Source organism: Nycticebus coucang, chromosome 21 (assembly GCF_027406575.1).
Source record: "Nycticebus coucang isolate mNycCou1 chromosome 21, mNycCou1.pri, whole genome shotgun sequence".
Lineage (NCBI taxonomy): Eukaryota > Metazoa > Chordata > Mammalia > Primates > Lorisidae > Nycticebus > Nycticebus coucang.
The window spans coordinates 33475744-33495338 of NC_069800.1; the positions used below are offsets into that span (position 1 = coordinate 33475744).

General features: G+C 41.8%; 1 protein-coding gene across 7 annotated transcripts in view; it reads left to right on the forward strand.

Moving 5' to 3' along the window:
• SLC23A2 (solute carrier family 23 member 2) overlaps positions 1-19595 on the forward strand; it is a 146088-nt gene that overhangs the window by 62781 nt on the left and 63712 nt on the right. For all 7 annotated transcript variants that reach the window (XM_053573857.1, XM_053573855.1, XM_053573856.1 and 4 more), the window contains one exon: positions 5339-5605. In XM_053573857.1, the coding sequence (XP_053429832.1) occupies positions 5498-5605 (108 nt within the window). In that variant the 5' untranslated portion in view covers positions 5339-5497. The remainder of the gene's footprint in view (positions 1-5338; positions 5606-19595) is intronic.

Here is a 19595-nt window from a genome sequence, read left to right on the forward strand (position 1 = left end):
TCAGGGTGACCACGGACTTCTCTAATGAAACTTTTCAAGCCGGAAGACAATGTTCATCTATCTTTAATTTCCTTAAACAGAACAATTTCCAGCCCAGAATTCTAAATCCCGCAGCTATAAAATTGACAGAGAAAGCAAATCTTTTATTGATATGCAAACATTGAGGAAATTTGCCACAAGAAGACCAGCTGTATACTGACCATCACAATGGACCTTCAGCAAAGTAAACATTCAGAAATTAAGGACAGAACCTAGTTTCCACAATGATACAAAAGACACAGCTAAGCAATGGACTTTCACAAAATAAGCTGAATAGATCACTACCACACTTATCAATTATCTCAATAAATGTCAATGGCTTGAATTCCCCACTGAAGAGGTATAGATTGGCTGATTGGATTAAAAAACACAAGCCATCTATTTGCTGTCTGCAGGAAACACACCTCACATCAAAAGACAAATTAAAACTCAGATTTAAGGGTTGGCAGTCAATTTTTTAGGCAAATGGAATTCAGAAGAGGGGTTGCAATCTTATTTTCAGATACGTGTGGATTTAAAGCAACCAAAGTCAAAAAAGACAATGATGGTCACTTCATATTGGTCAAGGGAAAATTACAACATGAAGACGTTTCAGTTTTAAATATTTATGTACCCAATTTAAATCCTCCCAGATTCTTGAAACAGACCTTGCTTAGTCTGAGCAATATGATATTCTATAGCACCATAATAACAGGGGACTTTAACACCCCTCTCTCAGAGCTGGACAGGTCCTCTAAACAGAAATTAAAGATTTAAATGAGACTCTAGAACAACTGTGTTTGATAGACGTATATAGAACACTCCATCCTAAAGATAAAGAATATGCATTCTTCTCATCGTCTCATGGAACTTTCTCCAAAATTGATCATATCCCAGGACACACAACAAACCTCAACAGAATCAATAGAATTGAAATTCCACCTTGCATCTTCTCAGATCACAAGGCACTAAAAGTGGAACTCCAACAAAAACATTCAATCTCACACAAAGGCATGGAAGTTAAACAACCTTATGCTGAATGACAGATGGGTGCAGGAAGAAATAAAAAAGGAAATCATTAACTTCCTTAAGCATAACAACAATGAAGACACAAGCTACTAAAACCGATGGGATACAGCAAAAGCAGTCCTGAGAGGAAAACTTAATGCTTTAGAAGCCTACGTTCGAAAAACAGAAAGAGAGCATGTCAACAAACTCACAAGCCATCCAATGGAACTGGAAAAAGAAGAAAACTCTAAGCCTAAATCCAGCAGAAAAAAAGAAATATCCAAAATTAAATCAGCGATTAATGAAATTGAAAACAAAAGAATCATTCAGCGAATTAATGAAACCAGGAGGTGGTTTTCTGAAAAAATAAAGTAGTTAAACCTTTGGACAGTCTAACTAGAAATAAGGAAGTAAAACCTCGGGCGGCACCTGTGGCTCAAGGAGTAGGGCACCAGTCCCATATGCCGGAGGTGGTGGGTTCAAACCTAGCCCCAGCCAAAAACCACAAAAAAAAAAAAAAAGTAAAACCTCTAGTTACCTCAATCAGAAATGATACAGGGGAAATAATAGATGCCACAGAGGTACAAGAGATCATCTCTAAATACTACCAGAAACTCTATGCCCAGAAATTGGACAATGTGAAGGAAATGGATCAATATTTGGAATCGCATCCTCTCCCTAGACTTAGCCCAGATGAAATAGAGCTCCTGAACAGACCAATTTCAAGCACTGAGATCAAGGAAACAATAAAAAGTCTCCCAACAAAAAAATGCCCTGGTCCGGGTGGCTTGACACCAGAATTTTATCAAACCTTCAAAGAAGAGCTTATTTCTATACTGCAGAAATTATTCCAAAAGATTGAGGAAGAAGGAATCTTCCCCAACACATTTTATGAAGCAAACATCACCCTGATACCAAAACCAGGAAAAGACCCATCTAAAAAGGAGAATTTCAGACCAATTTCACTAATGAATATAGATGCAAAAATTTTCAACAAAATCTTAGCCAATCGATTACAACTTATCATCAAAAAAATCACACATCATGATCACGTAGGTTTCATCCCAGGGATGCAAGGCTGGTTTAATATGCGAGTCTATAAATGTTATTTACCATATCAACAGAAGTAAAACCAAAGACTACATGATCCTCTCAAAAGATGCAGAAAAAGCGTTCAATAAAATCCAGCATCCCTTTCTAATTAGAACACTGAAGAATATAGGCATAGGTGGCACATTTCTTAAACTGATTGAAGCTATCAATGACAAACCCACAGCTAATACTTTACTGAATGGAGTAAAACTGAAAGCTTTTCCTCTTAGAACTAGAACCAGACAAGGTTGTCCTCTGTCACCTTTACTATTCAACATAGTGCTGGAAGTTCTAGCCAATTAGACAAGACAAGAAAATAAAGGGCATCTAAATTGGAGCAGAGGAGGTCATAATTGGAGGAGGAGGCCTCTTTGCTGATGACATGATCTTATACTTAGAGAACCCTAAAGACTCAACCACAAGACTCTTGGAAGTCATTGAAAAAGACAGTAATGTTTCAGGATATAAAATCAATGTCCACAAGTCAGTTGCTTTTGTATATGACAACAACAGCCAAGATGAAAGGTTAATTAAAGACACAACTCCCTTCACCATAGCCCCAAAGAAAATGAAATACTTAGGAATATATCTAACAAAAGAGGTGAAAGACCTCTATAAAATTATGAAACCTTAAGAAAGAAAGTAGCAGAGGATTTTAACAAATGGAAGAATATACCATGCTCATGGTTGGGAAGAATCTACATTGTTAAAATGTCTGTACTTCCCAGAGCAATTTACCGATTCAACGCCATCCTAATTTCAAGACTTGGAAAAAATGATTCTGCGTTTTGTATGGAACAGAAAAACCCCCATATAGCTAAGGCAGTTCTTAGTAATGAAAACAAAGCCTGGGTTATCACCATACCAGATTTTAGGCTGTACTACAAGGCCATAGTGGTCAAGACAGCATGGTACTGGCACAAAAATAGAGACATAGACATTTGGAATCGAACAGAAAACCAGGAAATGAAACCAGGAACTTATAGCCACCTAATCTTTGATAAACCTAACAAGAATGTCCACTGGGGGGAAAGACTCCCTATTCAATAGATGGTGCTGGGAGAATTGGATATCCACATGTAAAAGACTGAAACTGGACCCGCACCTTTCTCCACTCACAAAAATTGATTCAAGATGGATAAAGGACTTAAATTTAAGGCATGAAACAATAAAATTCCTCAAAGAAAGAATAGGAAAAACACTGGAAGATATTGGCCTGGGGAAGGGAAAGACTTCATGAAGAAGACTGCCACGGCAATAGCAACAACAGCAACAATAAACAAATGGGATTTAATTAAATTGAAAAGCTTCTGTACAGCCAAGGAGACAACAACCAAAGCAAATGGACAACTTAATGGGAAAGGATATTTGCATATTTTGAATCAGACAAAAGCTTAGTAACTAGGATCTATAAAGAACTTCAATTAATCCACAAGAAAAAAAAAACAATCCTATACATCAGTGGGGAAGAGAGATGAATAGAACCTTCTCTAAAGAAGATAGACTAATGGCCAGCAAACACATGAAAAAATGCTCATCATCCCTATTTATTAGAGAAATGCAAATTAAAACCACCCTGAGATACCATCTAACCCCAGCAAGAATGGCCTATGTCACAAAATCTCAAAACAGCAGATGCTGGTGTGGATGTGGAAAGGAACACTTTTACACTGCTGGTGGGACTGCAAACTAATACAACCTTTTTGGAAGGAAGTGTGGAGAAACCTTAAAGAACTCAACCTAGACCTCCCATTTGATCCTGCAATCCCATTATTGGGCATCTATCCAGAAGGAAAAAAAACCTTTTATTATAAAGATACTTGTACTAGGCCATTGATTGCAGCCCAATTTACAATCGCTAAAATGTGGAAACAGCCTACATGCCCTTCAACCCAGGAATGGATTGACAAGCTGTGGTATATGTATACCATGGAATGCTATTCAGCTATTTTAAAAAATGAAGATTTTGCAGCATTCGTACTAACCTGGCTGGAGGTGGAACACATTATCCTTAGTGAAATGTCACAAGAATGGAGAAGCATGCATCCTATGTATTCAACTTTGATATGAGGACAATTAATGACATGGGGCATGGGGGAAGGGAGAGCAGACAGAAAGAGGGAGGGGGTGAGGGTAAGGAAAGGAAGAAAAAAAGAAGAAAGAAAATAGTGACTAATTCTCACATAAATTGGATTCGATTTTGACTAAAGTACATCACTTAAACATTAATTTTTACTTCGACTTGTTAATATGTTTAGGATACAGGATACTGCATCCTCATTTATAAGTGAATTATGTTTGTACTTTCCCCTTTATAATATATTTTTTCTAATTTTAATATCAAATGTATCCAGATTAAGTAGAATTATTTTGAAGTATTCTTTTTCTATTGTCTGTAAGATTTGGCATGATCTATTTTTTAAATTATCTTTTATCTTTATTTATAAATATTAGTTGTCTATACTTTGATACTTTGGGGAAAAAATAATAAGAAGTAGTTAATTGACAACTCTATACTGAACCTCAGAGTCAAAGCATTCTATAAGAGACATACTCTTATTTGACAATGTGAATGTTACTTTCTTTGCATTACTATTATTATTATTGCTTAATACTTCGTTGCAGCAATTGTCTGATTTCTTTTCTGAATGTATTTGTCTTTGTTCGTTCTTTGCGAGGTTTTTGTTTCTGATCCCTATCTTAAACATTGTTATTATTAAATTTTAAACCTTTTTGATTTTGTGAAGGTAAAAAGTGGAAGCCTAATGAACACATGTAATGTGAAAAGAAAAAATTCAGTTCTGTATTTGTACTAGCCAGATTTGGAGTGCTCTTTAGCCACATGTGACTAGTGATGACTCAGTTGGATAGGGCAGGTATAAAACATTTCCCTTTTTGCAGAAAGTTCTATTTGTTAAGACTGGGTTATAAGATATATGCCATAATGCATGTCGAAGAAATACCTTAGCTGTTTTTTTCTTCCTTGGATAGTGATATTTTGGTATTCCAGTTTAGTGGGTCCCCCTCTCAAGGGGGCAATTTAGAATCAGTGGTTTGTATAAATGAAGAGGAGGTGGGTACTTGAAAAGTATAATTAGGTAATCTTGGATGCTTGGGTATAATATGTAATGTGACTTTTTTTTCTGTTGCAGGGAACTCGCTGATCATGTGTCCTGTGTTGTTTGCTTTGAGGTGATTTGGCGTCACTCTTTTTTTCTAGGTGCTAAGAGATGCTATTTGTGGATCTCATCTTTGCCTGAGAATCAGGTGCTCCAGACACCGGAAGAGGCAGCTCTGAGCCTGGACTCCTTGCTTGAATAAGCCTTCTCTTCCAGTGGCTCTCATCCAATAGCTGTGCAGAACTACTCACGTTGTCTTGATGATGGGCATTGGTAAGAACACCACATCCAAACCGATGGAGGCTGGAAGCTCAACAGAAGGCAAATATGAGGACGAAACAAAGCACCCCACTTTCTTTACTCTTCCGGTAATAGTATTCCCTGCCTTCCTTTCTTCTTAAGTCAGTCTGTAGTAGTTTCTGTATGGAATCAACATAGATTGGCTTTATATTCGTGTTTTCAGTGAAGGTTAAGGCCATTTACAAACCAGATGCTTTTCGCGTGAGATAGTCTTTGGGCTGACTCGTGGGTTTTAGCCCTGCTCTGGGCTTGCTAGGATCTACTCCAGGAAGGAAGCATGCATTGCTGTAATACTTTGAATCTGGCCCAGTGCTTACTATATACTAAAGGAAGTTGAAGGCTTTGTTTTATCTTTAAAAATACACTCTTGCACCAGGTATGATGGCTCACACCTGTAATGCTGACACTTTAAAAGGCCAGGGCAGGAGTATCACTTGAGTCTAAGAGTTTGAGACCAGCCTGGGCCACATAGTGAGACCCTATCTCTACCAAAAGGTAAAATAGAAATCAGCTAAGCACAGTGGCATGTGCCTGTAGTCCTAGCTGCTCGGGAGTCTGAGGCAGCAGGATCACTTGAGCCTAGGAGGTGGTGGCTATTTGCCACTGCACTCTAGCCTGCGTGACAGAACACGACCCACTTACAAAAAGAAAATAAATGCTCTTATGAAATAACATGTAAGCCAACTTCATGTTCATATTGCAAACTGGGAGAATGAATGACTTATTGTTTGGAATCTAGATGCCATGTATGGTATTTAGGCAGCGGTATCCAAGATAGAGGTAGTTTTTTTCTTAAATCTGAATTAAGTGATACAGTCAGATAAGATTGATTATACACACTTATTATATTCAATATTGATATTTCTCCATATGTATGATAATGACTTGATTTATATAAAATTACCTACAAAATATTGTTTTTTTTTTTTTTTTAACGAAAAAGCTTTTTAGAGACATCTTTCCTTGAGCTGTTTTTCTCTTAATGTTTGAAATGTGATTAACGGCAAGAATATTGTTCTAGGATTCCTTAAACCATGGTTCTGAGATTAGCCTCACTGTGGCATTCTGCAGTAAGATGTAAATACCGCATCTTTAACCATGTTGGCCAACCACTCACATTCACAGTTTTTCACCACAGTAATTCACAGAGAAATGTTGAGCTGATTTGATAACTGGCATTACCATTTTCTTTTTTCCTATAAGGTGAAATTTTGAAACTGGATTTCCTTCAATGTTGAAGGCTTAAGGTTGACACAGGTTTTCCAAAGGAAAAGCTGGTAGAGCTCATTCATTAGTCAGCTGCTGGAGTTAAAATTAGATCGGCTTTGGAGAGTGAAAAGGCAAGACTCATGTGGGCTGGCTTGCCTCCTGTGGCTTTCGTTTGCCTCAGCAGATTGTTCACTTTCATTCCCCTCCACTTCAGAGACAAGAACTTGAGCATGTCTTAAACACTCACCTGTCTCATCATTATAGGCTTGAGCTTTAAGTTTACTTATTTTAGTATTAAACTTGGGATATTTTACAGTTAGCCCTTAAATTCACTAGCATATGTTATCTGTTTCTCCTTCCCTGTTGTTTCTTGCATCCTTTCTCTTCAGTTTTTCACTTGAAATATGCTGAAGGTCTGTGGATGGTTACAGTCTCAGACTTTGTACCTAATAGATTTTCTGAGAGTATTTTTAAATGTAGGTGGTCTTGAGGACCAGAAAGCATGTCTCCCATGGAAAATATGAATGATTCTGTGATAGAAAAGAAAGATGGGGAGAGAGGCAGGGGGAACTGAGTGTGGGGTGAGGGTCCTCAGTGTACTGGGATCTAGAGTGGCCCCTGTCATGGATTTGTCAAAGGTGGGTAGGGCTTTACACAGGAAAGGTTGTTCACCCTGGGCCAGGACAGGGCAGAAGGGGAAAGGGAGGGAAGGGCTTTAGAATGGAGCTGAGAGCCTGGATTCTGGGTGGCTTTTGAATGATTGCCTAAAAAGTTTAGAGGTTTCTAATCTATCAATGAAAAGCTCTCCATGGATTTTTGACTAGGAAAATAACTTGATAGTTGTGCTTTAGGAATTTTGTAGAGGAATTTGGAAATGAGAGTGAGCTGGTGTAGGGCACAGTTAGAAGAAAGAATGGTATCTGTTGTAATAATCATTTAGCAAATACTTACTAACCATAGTCCACATAAGAGGTGGCCCATATCTATGCGTAATAGTCTACAGATAACACCCTGCCTTCAGGTAGCAAGGGAGTCCATAGTGGTGAGTGGGTAATCCCAGCACAGCAGAGCACAGGCTGCAGTAGAGTTCCTGTGGAGTGCTGCTGGATCCTGTTAGAAGGTCCCTGGACTCTTTATTTGGGGTGACTGGTTAAAGTCTGGGCTGGATCGATCAGGGAGAGTCAGTGAGCCCAAGAAGTACCGAAGGCCTGAACTTGGGTGGGGACACTAAGAACAGAGACGAGGCTGCTGTTGAGGACCCAGAGAGGGGGTTGTTCAGGATGGCCCGCAGAGATTTTATACATGGGAAACTGTTGGGCAGATGGTGGCTTTGCAAAAAATACGGAGTCTAAGGAAAACCATAAGTTTGGAGGGTGGAGAAGATAAATGGTGGGTTTTATTTGCAATTCTTATGTGTTCCTCGAGCCTGCAGGCATTGTGATGTGGGACTTGGAATGTGGCGGGCGCAGCAGGAGAGCTATGAAGACTTGACTGTAAAGGCTTGAGTGGGTGGCAGCTGACCCGTGGGAGAGGATGTGGCTGCTGGGCAGAGCTGGCACAGAAAGAGCACTGAGGGTTTCACTGCTGGATATGCCCACATGTGGGTGACTCAGGATCATGCCAGGATGTCGATGGCTGCTAGTGCCTTATTTCACTCTAGCTTTTGAAAATGTGTAAATATTGAAGGGTAATCAGCACAGCAGCTCTGGGTTTTGTCTTTTTGACTAGAACTGTGCTGTCCAGTCCTATCACTGCTCAGGTCATGTGGCTATTGAAATTCAAATTAATTAGAATTAAATAAAATCAGAAGTTCACTTCCTTGGTTGTATTAATCAGGTGCTCAGTAGCCACATAAGCCTGGCAGTTAGCCCATCTCTGCTTGCTGGTTAGGGCAGGACTAAAATCCTTATTTGCTTTGTAGTCTAACACTAGGCTGAGGCCTGAGGACTGTAGAGTGGGTGTGCTAGAATGCAGAGACCTTGGGCAGCAGGAACTAAATCTAGCTAGTCTTCAGAGTCAGGATTGGTTGGGGGAAGGGGCTCTTGGAGTAGGTGGTTGGGACAAGGGTGTTAAGGATCCTGTTAGATAAGTATTTTCTACAATTAATGCTAATTTTTTTTTTTTGAGACAGAGTCTCACTGTGTTGCCCTCAGTAGGGTGCGTGGTGTCACAGCTCACAACAACCTCAAACTCTTGGGCTTAAGCAAGATTCTCTTGCCTCAGCCTCCCAAGTAGTAGGGACTACAGGCGCACATCACAATGCCCAGCTATTTTTTTTTGTTGATGTTGTTGTAGTTGTCATTGTTCGGCAAACCCAGGCTGGATTCAGACCCACCAACCAGCTCCAGTATATGTGGCTGTTGCCCTAACCACTGAACTACAGGTGCCGAGCTTAAATGCTATTTTTTTTAAATTCATATTGAAGGGAATCAGCATTTCTTTAAAGAAAACAAAACAGATACCCACAACAATTATATATATATATATATACACTTTTTTTTTTTTTTTGAGACAGAGTTTTACTTTGTCACCCTCAGTAGAGTGCTGTGTGTCATAGCTCACAGCAACCTCAAACTCTTGGGCTCAAGAGATCCTCTTGCCTCAGCCTCCCTAGTAGCTGGGACTACAGGTACCACCAGAATGCCTAACTAATTTTTCGATTTTTAGTAGACATGAAGTTTTGCTCTTGCTCAGGCTGGTCTCAAACTTCTGAGCTCAGGAAATCACCTGCCTCAGCCTCCCAGAGTGCTAGGATTACAGGCGTGAGCCAGTCCCATGTCAATTTAAAAAGAAAAAGATTAAGTCCATAGAAGAAGAAGACTGACTAGCTCACAGAAAGAACAAGAGACAGGGAAAGTCCCAGGGTTCATGGAGATTAGCCCACATGACCAGAGTTGATATTAAAATATTAAATAGGGAAAACATAGCAGAAGATCTTATCCCACAGGAATCTCATTAGGCAGATTTGTGCTTTTTTTTTGGAGCCAGAGACTCAAGCTGTTGCCCTGGGTAGAGTGCCGTGGTGTTACAGCTTACAGCAACCTCAAACTCTTGGACTTAAGCAATCCTCTTGCCTCTGCCTCCCAAGTAACTGCGACTACAGGTGCCCGCTGCAACGCCTGGCTATTTTTTGGTTATAGTTGTCAAATTGTTGTTTGGTGGGCCTGGGCTGGATTTGAACCTGCCAGCTCTGGTGTATATGGCTGGTGTCTTAGCCACTTGAGCCAGATTTGTGTGTTTTTAATGGCAGCTAGGAAATGGGTAATGAGCTGAATACAGCATGGCCAGGAACTAGAACCAGAAAAATGGAACAGAAAGTCTTTTTTTTTTTTTTTTTTTGAGACAGAATTTCACTTTCTTGCCCCCAGTAGAGTGCTGTGGCGTCACAGCAACCTCGAACTCTTGGGCTCAAGAGATCCTCTTGCCTCAGCTTCCCAAGTAGCTGGGACTGTAGGCACCTGCCACAACGCCGAGCTATTTTTTAGGGACAGGGTCTTATTCTTCCTCAGGCTGGTCTGGAACTTGTGAGCTCAAGCTGTCTACCCACCTCGGCCTCCCAGAGTGCTGGGATTATAGGCATGAGCCAATGCGTCTGGCCTCCAGAAAGTTTCTTTTTTTTTTTTTTTTGAGACAGAGCTTCAAGCTATTACCCTGGGTAGAGTTCCATGGCGTCACAGTTCACAGCAACCTCCAACTCCTGGGCTTAAGTGACTCTCTTGCCTCAGCCTCCCAAGGAGCTGGGACTACAGGGGCCACCACAGTACCCGGCTGTTTTTTGGTTGTAGTTGTCATTGCTGTTGGGCAGGCCTGGGCTAGATTCAAACCTGCCAGCTCTGCTGTATGTGGCTGGTGCCTTAGCTGCTTTAGCTACAGACACTGAGCTACCTCTAGAAAGTTTTGATGAACTAGTATAGCCTGTGATCATTGGCCCACAGGGGCAGGGAGGCATAGTAGGAAGAGGCCATGTTTGTTGTGCAGCATTGCCTGAACCTGGAAACCAAGGTAATAGCCCGGACTTCCTATTGGCACCGGCTCATCTCTAACACGGCCAGCTTTCTTTTAGTCCATCTTCATTCAGAGTTGGGGAGAGTGTTTGAGGTTCCTTGAGCTTTTATTTCTCTTTACAGCCTCTGTGAAAATATTTGGGGCTTTTCTTTTGGGTGGTAAGAGTAGATCCTTTTGTCTGGAGTCTTGCATGGTATGCACTGAGAAGTAGCTTTATTAGGTCTCATCTCATCAGAGAATTGAGGAAACGCTCATTAGTTCAAAAAACCATCACTTGTCTCAGCGTTCCTTGGGGTGTGTTCTTCAGAACCACATGAAGTTAGGGGCCCACAGGCATGCACTCTTGCATTGACTAAATAAATAAATGGGCGCTCACTAACTGACTAAATAAATATGGTGGTCGGCACCACACAGACCAGGTAACCAGCCGCTTGCAGTTCAGTTGGGGAGATAGGATAGGTCAACAAGCAAACCGTGTTAGGGTTTGAATTCAGAATGGGGTGCTGCGAGGGTGCCCAAATGGGACCCTTGCCCATTCATGCTGTTGGATGGCCTGCCCATTTGGTTATAAGCTCCCAGGGAGTGACAGGGAACTCCTAAAAAACATCCAGGTATAGCCTATGGGGTGGCACAGCCCAGTCCTGGGGCACAAGTTTAGTACAAATGAACATGGCAGAGTGGGGACCAAGAGATGGGGATGCCGAGGGAGCTTGTAGTAAAATCTCCCCACTTTTAGGACAGAGTCCTGCACTGGGTGCTGGAGCAGGAGGGCTGTGGAGACCAGGCCTCACAGTCCTGATCTGAGTTAGGGAAAGGCTGTAGGAGGGCTTTGAGCAGAGATGTGCTGGTTTTAGAAGGACCTGCTTGGCTGGAGAGAGGGGAGCAGGAAGCCAGGCAGGAGCCATGCGGAGGCCAGGCCACGCCACCAGAAGAGCTGGCCAGTGTGCTGATGGACTGGACTGGAGCAGGTGGGGCAAGAGCAAGAGAGCAGGTAAGGGTGACTTGAGGTGTTTTTCTCAAGCATCTTGAAGGCTGGGTTGGGCAGGTATGGAGATGAGGGATAGTTGGGGTGGAAGGAATCAAGAGGGTGGTGTAGTCTATGGAGATGTCTGTTTGGGAAGGAGAAGACACGGTTAGAAAATTGAATTTGAGATTGTGGTGGTCAGGGAAGAAGTGTGGGCTGGAGTTTTGCAGCAGGAGGTAGCCAAGGCAATGCCAGGGAACCTGTCGGCAGCTCCAGGGCTGGATGCTAGCAAGGAAGGAAGGGGTAAGGAAAGGGCCAGCAAAGGGGATAGGCAAGGAGCAGGTGGTGAGGGCAGAGGAGAGGGCCCAGGAAAGCTCTGTTTTGGAAGCCCCTGAAGAAAGCATGCGAGAACCCTTGGATTTATCCAGGTTTGGTCTCTGCCTTACCAAAAAGGGGCAGCTCAGTCCTGGGTTCAAGTGAGAGCTTCTGTGAAGATTGCCACGGCCTCTAGGTGGGGCAGGAAGGAAGCGAGGGTAGTGCAGGCTTTTGCTAGGGAAAAGATTCTGGAGCAAGGGTTTCGCAGGGAGTTGGAGTCCTCAGGGGATCAGAGGAAAAATAAGCACGTGAGGAGCGGACAGTTTAGAGGGGTGGTCAGGAGGTAGATCTGACCAGATCGGGTGTTGTGTTGGATGTGGGCAGTGAGGTAGTAGGAGAACCAGGGATGACTGGAAGTATTGGAGTTGGGCCACTGGGTGTATTGGTGGCACCCACTGATGAATCGCAAAACCCACAAATAAAAAAACTTCTGTTTTGCAATGATGTGGGGAAGTAATGAATTGATAGAACATAAAATTAAAGACTCTTTTGTGATGCTATGTGTTCACTTACAGTTAGAACAGTGCTGATTGCGTTGCATCTAAGAAGTCTTTCTCCTTTTCTCTGTCAGCCAAAGACCACATCCAGGATCATCAGGGAGTAGGTGTTTGAAGGGCTGATATCAGTGAGCCACAGGCACCACCCTGAAGGGCTGATATCAGATTGAACATTGTTTACCTTGGCATCTTCTAGCAAAGAAAACAGAGTGTCCTGATTTACCAGTTAGGAAGAGGTTGGAAAAAGTCACATGTAGGTATAATAACTAGAGGCTCTTAACAGGTCATAATGGAACAATAAAGATGAGCAACGCTTTCTGTTTTAAGATGTACAGGTTGGGAAAAAATGTGTTAGAAACCACAGGCCAATGTATGCTTTGAAATAAAAACATCAAAGTGATGGGATGCAAATAAAGATTTTTATGCATAGTGAGAGATTCTTGCCCTCTTTCTGAGTTTTTAATGTACTTAAAAATTAACATTTTTGCTTTGGTTTTGAGGTTTTAGATGGCATTATATTGCAGTGCACTTAATAGAGTTTTGGTAGTTTTAAATGAAATGAGAGGTTTTAGTGATACAAAATACACATCTAATAGTTGAGAGACATACAGTTTGGTATGAATGAGGAAATAACAGACTTGCACAATCTCTTACGACAGCAAGTTTACAAAGTTGATCAGTGTTTTGGCTGATTATCTCTTGCTCTTGTGTGAGGCCAGATTTACAGAATCTTGGTCTTGGAAAGAGCCTGGAAGACCCTCTTGCCTATCGCTGCAATAGGGATGCCACAGAAGTATTGGTGGAGCTTCCTGCCTTCCTAGCCCCATGTGGCCCACCTGTCTCCATTCCTGCTGCCACTTGCCTGCATCGTCCCAGCAACTTCCAGGTGATCTCCTGCCTCACAGCCTCGTTTCCCTTTAGCCTCTGATTGCCAGTCCTGCCTGTTCCCTTTGCATTTCCTGGGCTACTGCAGAATTCTTTCTTCTGGGTGAACCCCCTACCCCTAAATTCCTCATTCACTCCTAACTCGTATTTGCCTAAGCTAGGTTGGCAGGCACACTTCTGAGTTTTCATGGTTAAAGGTGAGATATTTCAGATGGATTTCTTTGCCGTGCTCTAAGCCTACAATTTTGTTGGAAAAAAAAAAAATGCATTCCTATTAGGATTTGATAAAGTCCTGAGGAGGATAGTATGATACTGGAGGTTGCAAGGCAGTAATTACCTGGTTGTTCCCACTCCCCCTTTAAATTGTACAGGTTTCAAAGCATTCCTATTTCTCCCTAAGCATCACGGTACAAAATGTGTTGTCAGTTGAAATGAAAGGAGCAATAAAACTGGTAACGTTCTTTTATTGTTTCTTGTTATAGTTTGCAGATGTTTATTTTCTGTCCTTGTTTCATTTTTTTGTGGAACTTCATTTATAAGAGAAATAAGTAGAAAATATAGAATGGTACAATGAGGAAAACATAAATCATTTAAAATCTCATTAGCCAGAAAAACAGCTTGCTAATACTTTGATGTATTTCTTCCCAGAGATTTGAAGCAAATATTTGTGTGTTCTTTTATAAAATTTTGATCAACACATACATAGTCTGTTTTATAAAGCCCTTTGACTTTATATCATGGCATCTCCGTGTTACTAAAAATGTAATTGTGACATAATAACGAATCGTGGCTCTAACTTTTCTACTTTGATTTGGACCTTGGATTGTTTCTAATTCTATGCTGTAATAAATGATAGCCTAGCATATGTTAACCTTATTATATCTGATTGCTTTAATTTTGAATTTTGGTGAAGTGGAAACATTTTTCCACCAATGTTCCTGGGCCATTTATAGTCCTTCCTTTTTGAACATCTCTTCTCCTTCCAGCCTACTTATTTCTGTTGAGCAACACTGATGATCAAAGATACTCCAATGGTTATCTTAGAGTAGCACACAGAACTATGAGAAGTTATAATTGCGGAGAAAAATCCCTCCATTAGATGGCACTTTGAAGGAATGGAAAAAGAAATGGACCCTAATTTTGTCTGGCTTCATGTGTGGAAAGCAGCTTCTTGTTGTGCAGCATGTCCCAAAGGTTGCCATACAGAGAAAAATTAACAAACTCATAATAGTTTGTATTTTTTGAGATAGTCTCAAGCTGTTGCCCTGGGTAGAGTGCCATAGTGTCACAGCTCACCGTAATCTCAAACTCTTGGGCTTAAGCAATTCTCTAGTCTCAGCTTCTCAAGTAGCTGGGACAACAGGTGCCTACCACAATGCCTGGCTATTTTTTTGTTGCAGTTGTCATGTTTGGTTAGCTGGCCTGGGCCTGGTTTGAACCGCCAGCCTTGGTGTATGTGGCCGGTGCCCTACCCACTGAGCATGGGCGCCACTAATAGTTTACATTGTTAATATTTTTATGTTTATATATCAACAAATAGAGAAGCAATTTATAATATTTTGTAAGATTTCCTAGTGAATATTTTGTAAATAAAAGTACATTTAACTACAATATCCCATTTCCTCTATGTATGGTGACCATTGGGACACCCTATAGGAGGCTGTGGGAATATCTGCAGATCTGTGTTTGTAGCTCTTGCTGTTTTTACTTATTAATAAATTGTGGATGATGTATGTACCTGTATCAGTATGAGCTCACAGCAACCTCAGACTCCTGAGCTCAAGGAAGTAGCTAGAACTCCAGGTGCCCACCCCAACACCCAGCTAGTTTTTCTATTTTAAGTAGAGTCAGGGTCTCGTTTCATTCACTCTTGGTTAGGTTGGTCTCAGACTCCTGCCCTAGCCTCTCTTAAGTGCTAAGATTACAGGTGTGAGCCATTGGGCCTGGCTGGGCGTGTCCTCCTTTTCATAACTGGAAGGCATAACTGGAAATCTGTGGTGTGGGTGTACCATAACGATTTAATTCTTATAGGTAGACATCTAGATTGCTTCTAATATTTTGTTATTACAAATAGCAATGCACACAAGTCATTTCACTTAGTTGAACTTGAAGGACAAATTTGTATGAGAGGGATTTTGTGTCTGAGGGAATATGTCTTGGTAAATTGATGAGTGCCCCCACACTGGCCTCTGTTGAGGTCATTTTGTCAGCAGTGTGTACATGCCTGTTTTCCTGCATATCTGGCCGCAGAATGTGTGGTTAGACTGGGCTCTTAGTATCCTTTAGTAGGTGGATAAAGCTTTATCCTTTAGTAGGCGGATAAAGCTTTCTTATTAGAGGTGGAACTTCCATTGTCTTATGAGTGAGATTAAGCATCTTTTCAAGTGTTCAGGAGCTGTATATGTTTCCTTATTTTGCTATTAGGATGTTGGCTTTTTTTTTCCTTTTTTTTTTTTTTTTTTTTTTTGAGACAGAGCCTCAAGCTGTCGCCCTGGGTAGAGTGCTGTGGCATCACAGCTCACAGCAACCTCCAACTCCTGGGCTCAAGTGATTCTCCTGCCTCTGCCTCCCAAGTAGCTGGGACTACGGGCGTCCACCACAATGCCTGGCTATTTTTTTTTTTTTTTTGGTTGCAGTTGTCGTTGTTTGGTGAGCCAGGTATGGATTCGAACCCGCCAGCTCAGGTGTATGTGGCTAGTGCCTTAGCCACTTGAGCCACAGGTGCCTAGCTGATGTTGGCCTTTTTAAAATTGGGTTCACATCCCTTTCGTATTTTTGCATATTGGATTTTGGCTTCTTCTCTGTAATGTGTTACCACCCGTAAAGAATGGGTGAGGACAGCCCCGGCTATGGGAGGAATGCTGTAACCTGCTGGATGTCCTCAGCATCTGTTGTAGATATCTCTAGATTTTTAAGTTCATATGAGGTTCACCTGGAAGGGAAGATGTTTGATGACAAGCTTAGCCCAGTGCTTGGCATGAGCACGTGACAGGCAGACGTTGGCAGTCACCACCCCCACCTATTTTTAGTGAGTAGGAGCAGACTGCAGGGGTCTCGGTGTGTGCCAGAAACAGATACGTCGCCCCACCCAGGGCTCAGGGCCGTAGGGTGGGACTGGATAGCAGTGAAGCACCCCGGGGCTCCTCTTGAAGGCAAGTGGTGCTGGAGGACTGTGCGAAGGGCAGACATAGCTGGAGCCCTGAGGGTGCTTCTGGCTGCTGTGCCTTCTGCCCTCTGCAGAAGGTTGCCAGAGACCAGGGCTGGGCAGGGCCCACTTTTGGCTGTGGCATTGGCTGCTCCCGATGGTTTTGCTTGTGTGTGGCCACAGAGTCGTAGGCGGCTGTCTCATTTGAAGAGGCAAAAAGAGCAAGATTAGAGCCTTGCCGCCTCAGCCAGCTTCAGATTCATCAGCTGCATCTTTTGGGATGTCGTCATCTAAATAAGATTGACAAGCTATAGATGTTTAGCCTATGTTGTACTATGCTCACTTTGATTTATTTCTCCTGGTATTGAATTTTGAAATTTCTATTAATAGGGAAGATAGGTGGGATATTTTTATGTTTGTTAAAAAGGGGCTTTGTGTAAAGGCTGGAAAACACTAATCTTGATATCTATCATCTTTTTTTTATTTTATTTTATGGAGACAGAGTCTCTGTCACCCTCAGTAGAATACTGTAGCATCATAGCTCACAGCAACTTCCAACTCTTAGATTCAAGTGGTCCTCTTGCCTCAGCCTCCCAAGTAGCTAGGACTATAGGCATCTGCTTCAATACCCAACTATTTTTCTCTGTTCAGTAGAGACAGGGATCTCACTCTTGCTTAGGCTGGTCTCGAACTCCTGAGCTCAAGCAATCCACCCACCTCAGCCTCCCAGAGTGCTAGCATTACAGGCATGAGCCACCACACCTGGCCATCTTTGTTCCTTATTCTAAAACACATTTTAATTGTAGACTAGATACCAGAGGAAATACTCGTGTGTGCGTGTGCGTGTGTGTATGTTGGAGTTGCGTGTCTATTAATTTTTATCAAAAGAAGTGAAAGTACTTAAGTTGAGGACTCTTACTTACCAATCTGAAAGTGATTGGTTTAGTATAAAATGGCTTACTCACCTGCCAGACAGACACATTACAGTGGCAGACAAATTACACCTGATCCTGAATAGGTGAGAAGTTGAGTTCTGAATGCTCATTGGAAGTGCAGAGTTTCTACTTGAGCGCCCAGGTCCTCTCCCTGACAGGTGTTGGTAAGCTGGTGATTCGCTGTGATTTCTAACACAGGCACACTGGCACTGCTGTGATACTGACACTTGGCATGACAACCTGGGCACTCCTGCTCCCTGCATCCCTGACCGTGTTAGGAGGACTGTTTAAAACTGAGCATGTGGCTCAGTGGGTAGGGCTCCGGCCCCATATACCGAGGGTGGCAGGCACCTGTAGTCCCAGCTACTTGGGAGGCTGAGGCGAGAGAATCGCCTAAGCCCAAGAGCTGGAGGTTGCTGTGAGCTGTGACATCACGGCACTCTACCTAGGGCGACAAAGTGGGACTCTGTCTCCAATAAAAACAAAAAAGAAACTGAGCATGTTAGCACCATCATTTCAGTTTAGTAGAGATAAATAAAACTCTTGAGCAAAAAAGACATTGTATTTCTTGGATAGTGGACACACTTGCACACCTGGAGTCAGAATAGCCCTGCATATTGGAGGCAGACAAAAATCATCTGGTTAGGCAGAAAAAACCTGCTTTTATAGCTGATTGATCATACAGTATTAGTTTAGGAGATAAAATTTAAAGCTACATTGTTCGTTTCAAATAGTTTTGGGGGTGAAAGGACATCTTTTTCCCAAAAGGGTTATAACAATCTGTTGATATATTCTTTTTTAAAACTTGACCAGTTTAGTTAGAAGATGCCAAGATTCTTCCATTATCTGTGATGCTCTTCATAACACACAAGAAAACTAGACTTTGTTAATATAGAAAGCTTTCTAAGACATGCTTTACTTCACAGTTAAAATAATATTTAGAGGTTCAAAAATTTGAAGCTTTGATTATTCCTTTTCCCTAGAAAAAGCTCAGTTCCTTTCCTGAATAACTGATTTTTAACATGTTTAAAATCATGTTTACCTGTTTAGCTGATTTTAATATTTAACATTTTTTAAATTAAACTTTGCACTTTTAGAAAATAGACCATTACAAAAGAAAAATATTGGCAAAATAGACTGGTGCTTTGAGTGGAACTCTTCACCTGTGGCACTACTTAGGCCGGTTCCTGCACACGGCACGTCAGAGACAGAGGTGAGACGAGCAGGCCCTGTGTGCACCCCTCCTCTTACCGGCAGCTCAGTGAACTGCAGAGTCCCAGTTGACTGGCCGCCTGGAAGCCGTGGTTCTCTGATGCTGCCCAGCATCATGAGAGTCGTGAGACCCTTCTTAAACATCACATTATTGCTTTCTACTGAGGGCATATTGCTTTTGCACCATCATAACATCGAACCAACGTAGGTTGGGGACTTCCTTATTTAAGAATGTCTGCGCATATGTATAGGAATGGAATGAGTCAGGGAAGCAGTGGGTAACTCCTTCCAAAATATGACCTCTTTGATGCTATGTATGTAGAAGGAAAAAGATTTATGAGGTGAATTTCACATAACATAAAATTAACCATTTTAAAGTATTCAGTGACATTTAACACATTTATGCCATTGTGCAACTACCTCCTCCATTTAGTTCTGAAACATTTTCATGCCCCCAAAAGGAAAACCCATACCTGCAGTAACCTGAGATGCGTGTAGGAGAAGGTTAGTTTGGCTTGAAAGGAGTTTAAATCAGATCTGGGCTTTTTTTTTGTTTTGTTATTAAATCATAGCTGTGTACATTGGTATGATCATGAGGCATCATACACTAGCTTCACAGACCGTTTGACACACTTTCATCATACTGGTTAACATAGCCTTCCTGGCATTCTCTCAGTTACTGTGCCAAGACACTTACATTCCACTTTTACCAAGTTTCACATATACCCTTGTGAGATGCACCGCAGGTATAATCAGATTTGGGCTTCTATTATGATTTAATCACTAGCTTGTTTTGAGAGAGTTCATCCAGAGGGCCTGTGCTGTGTGACT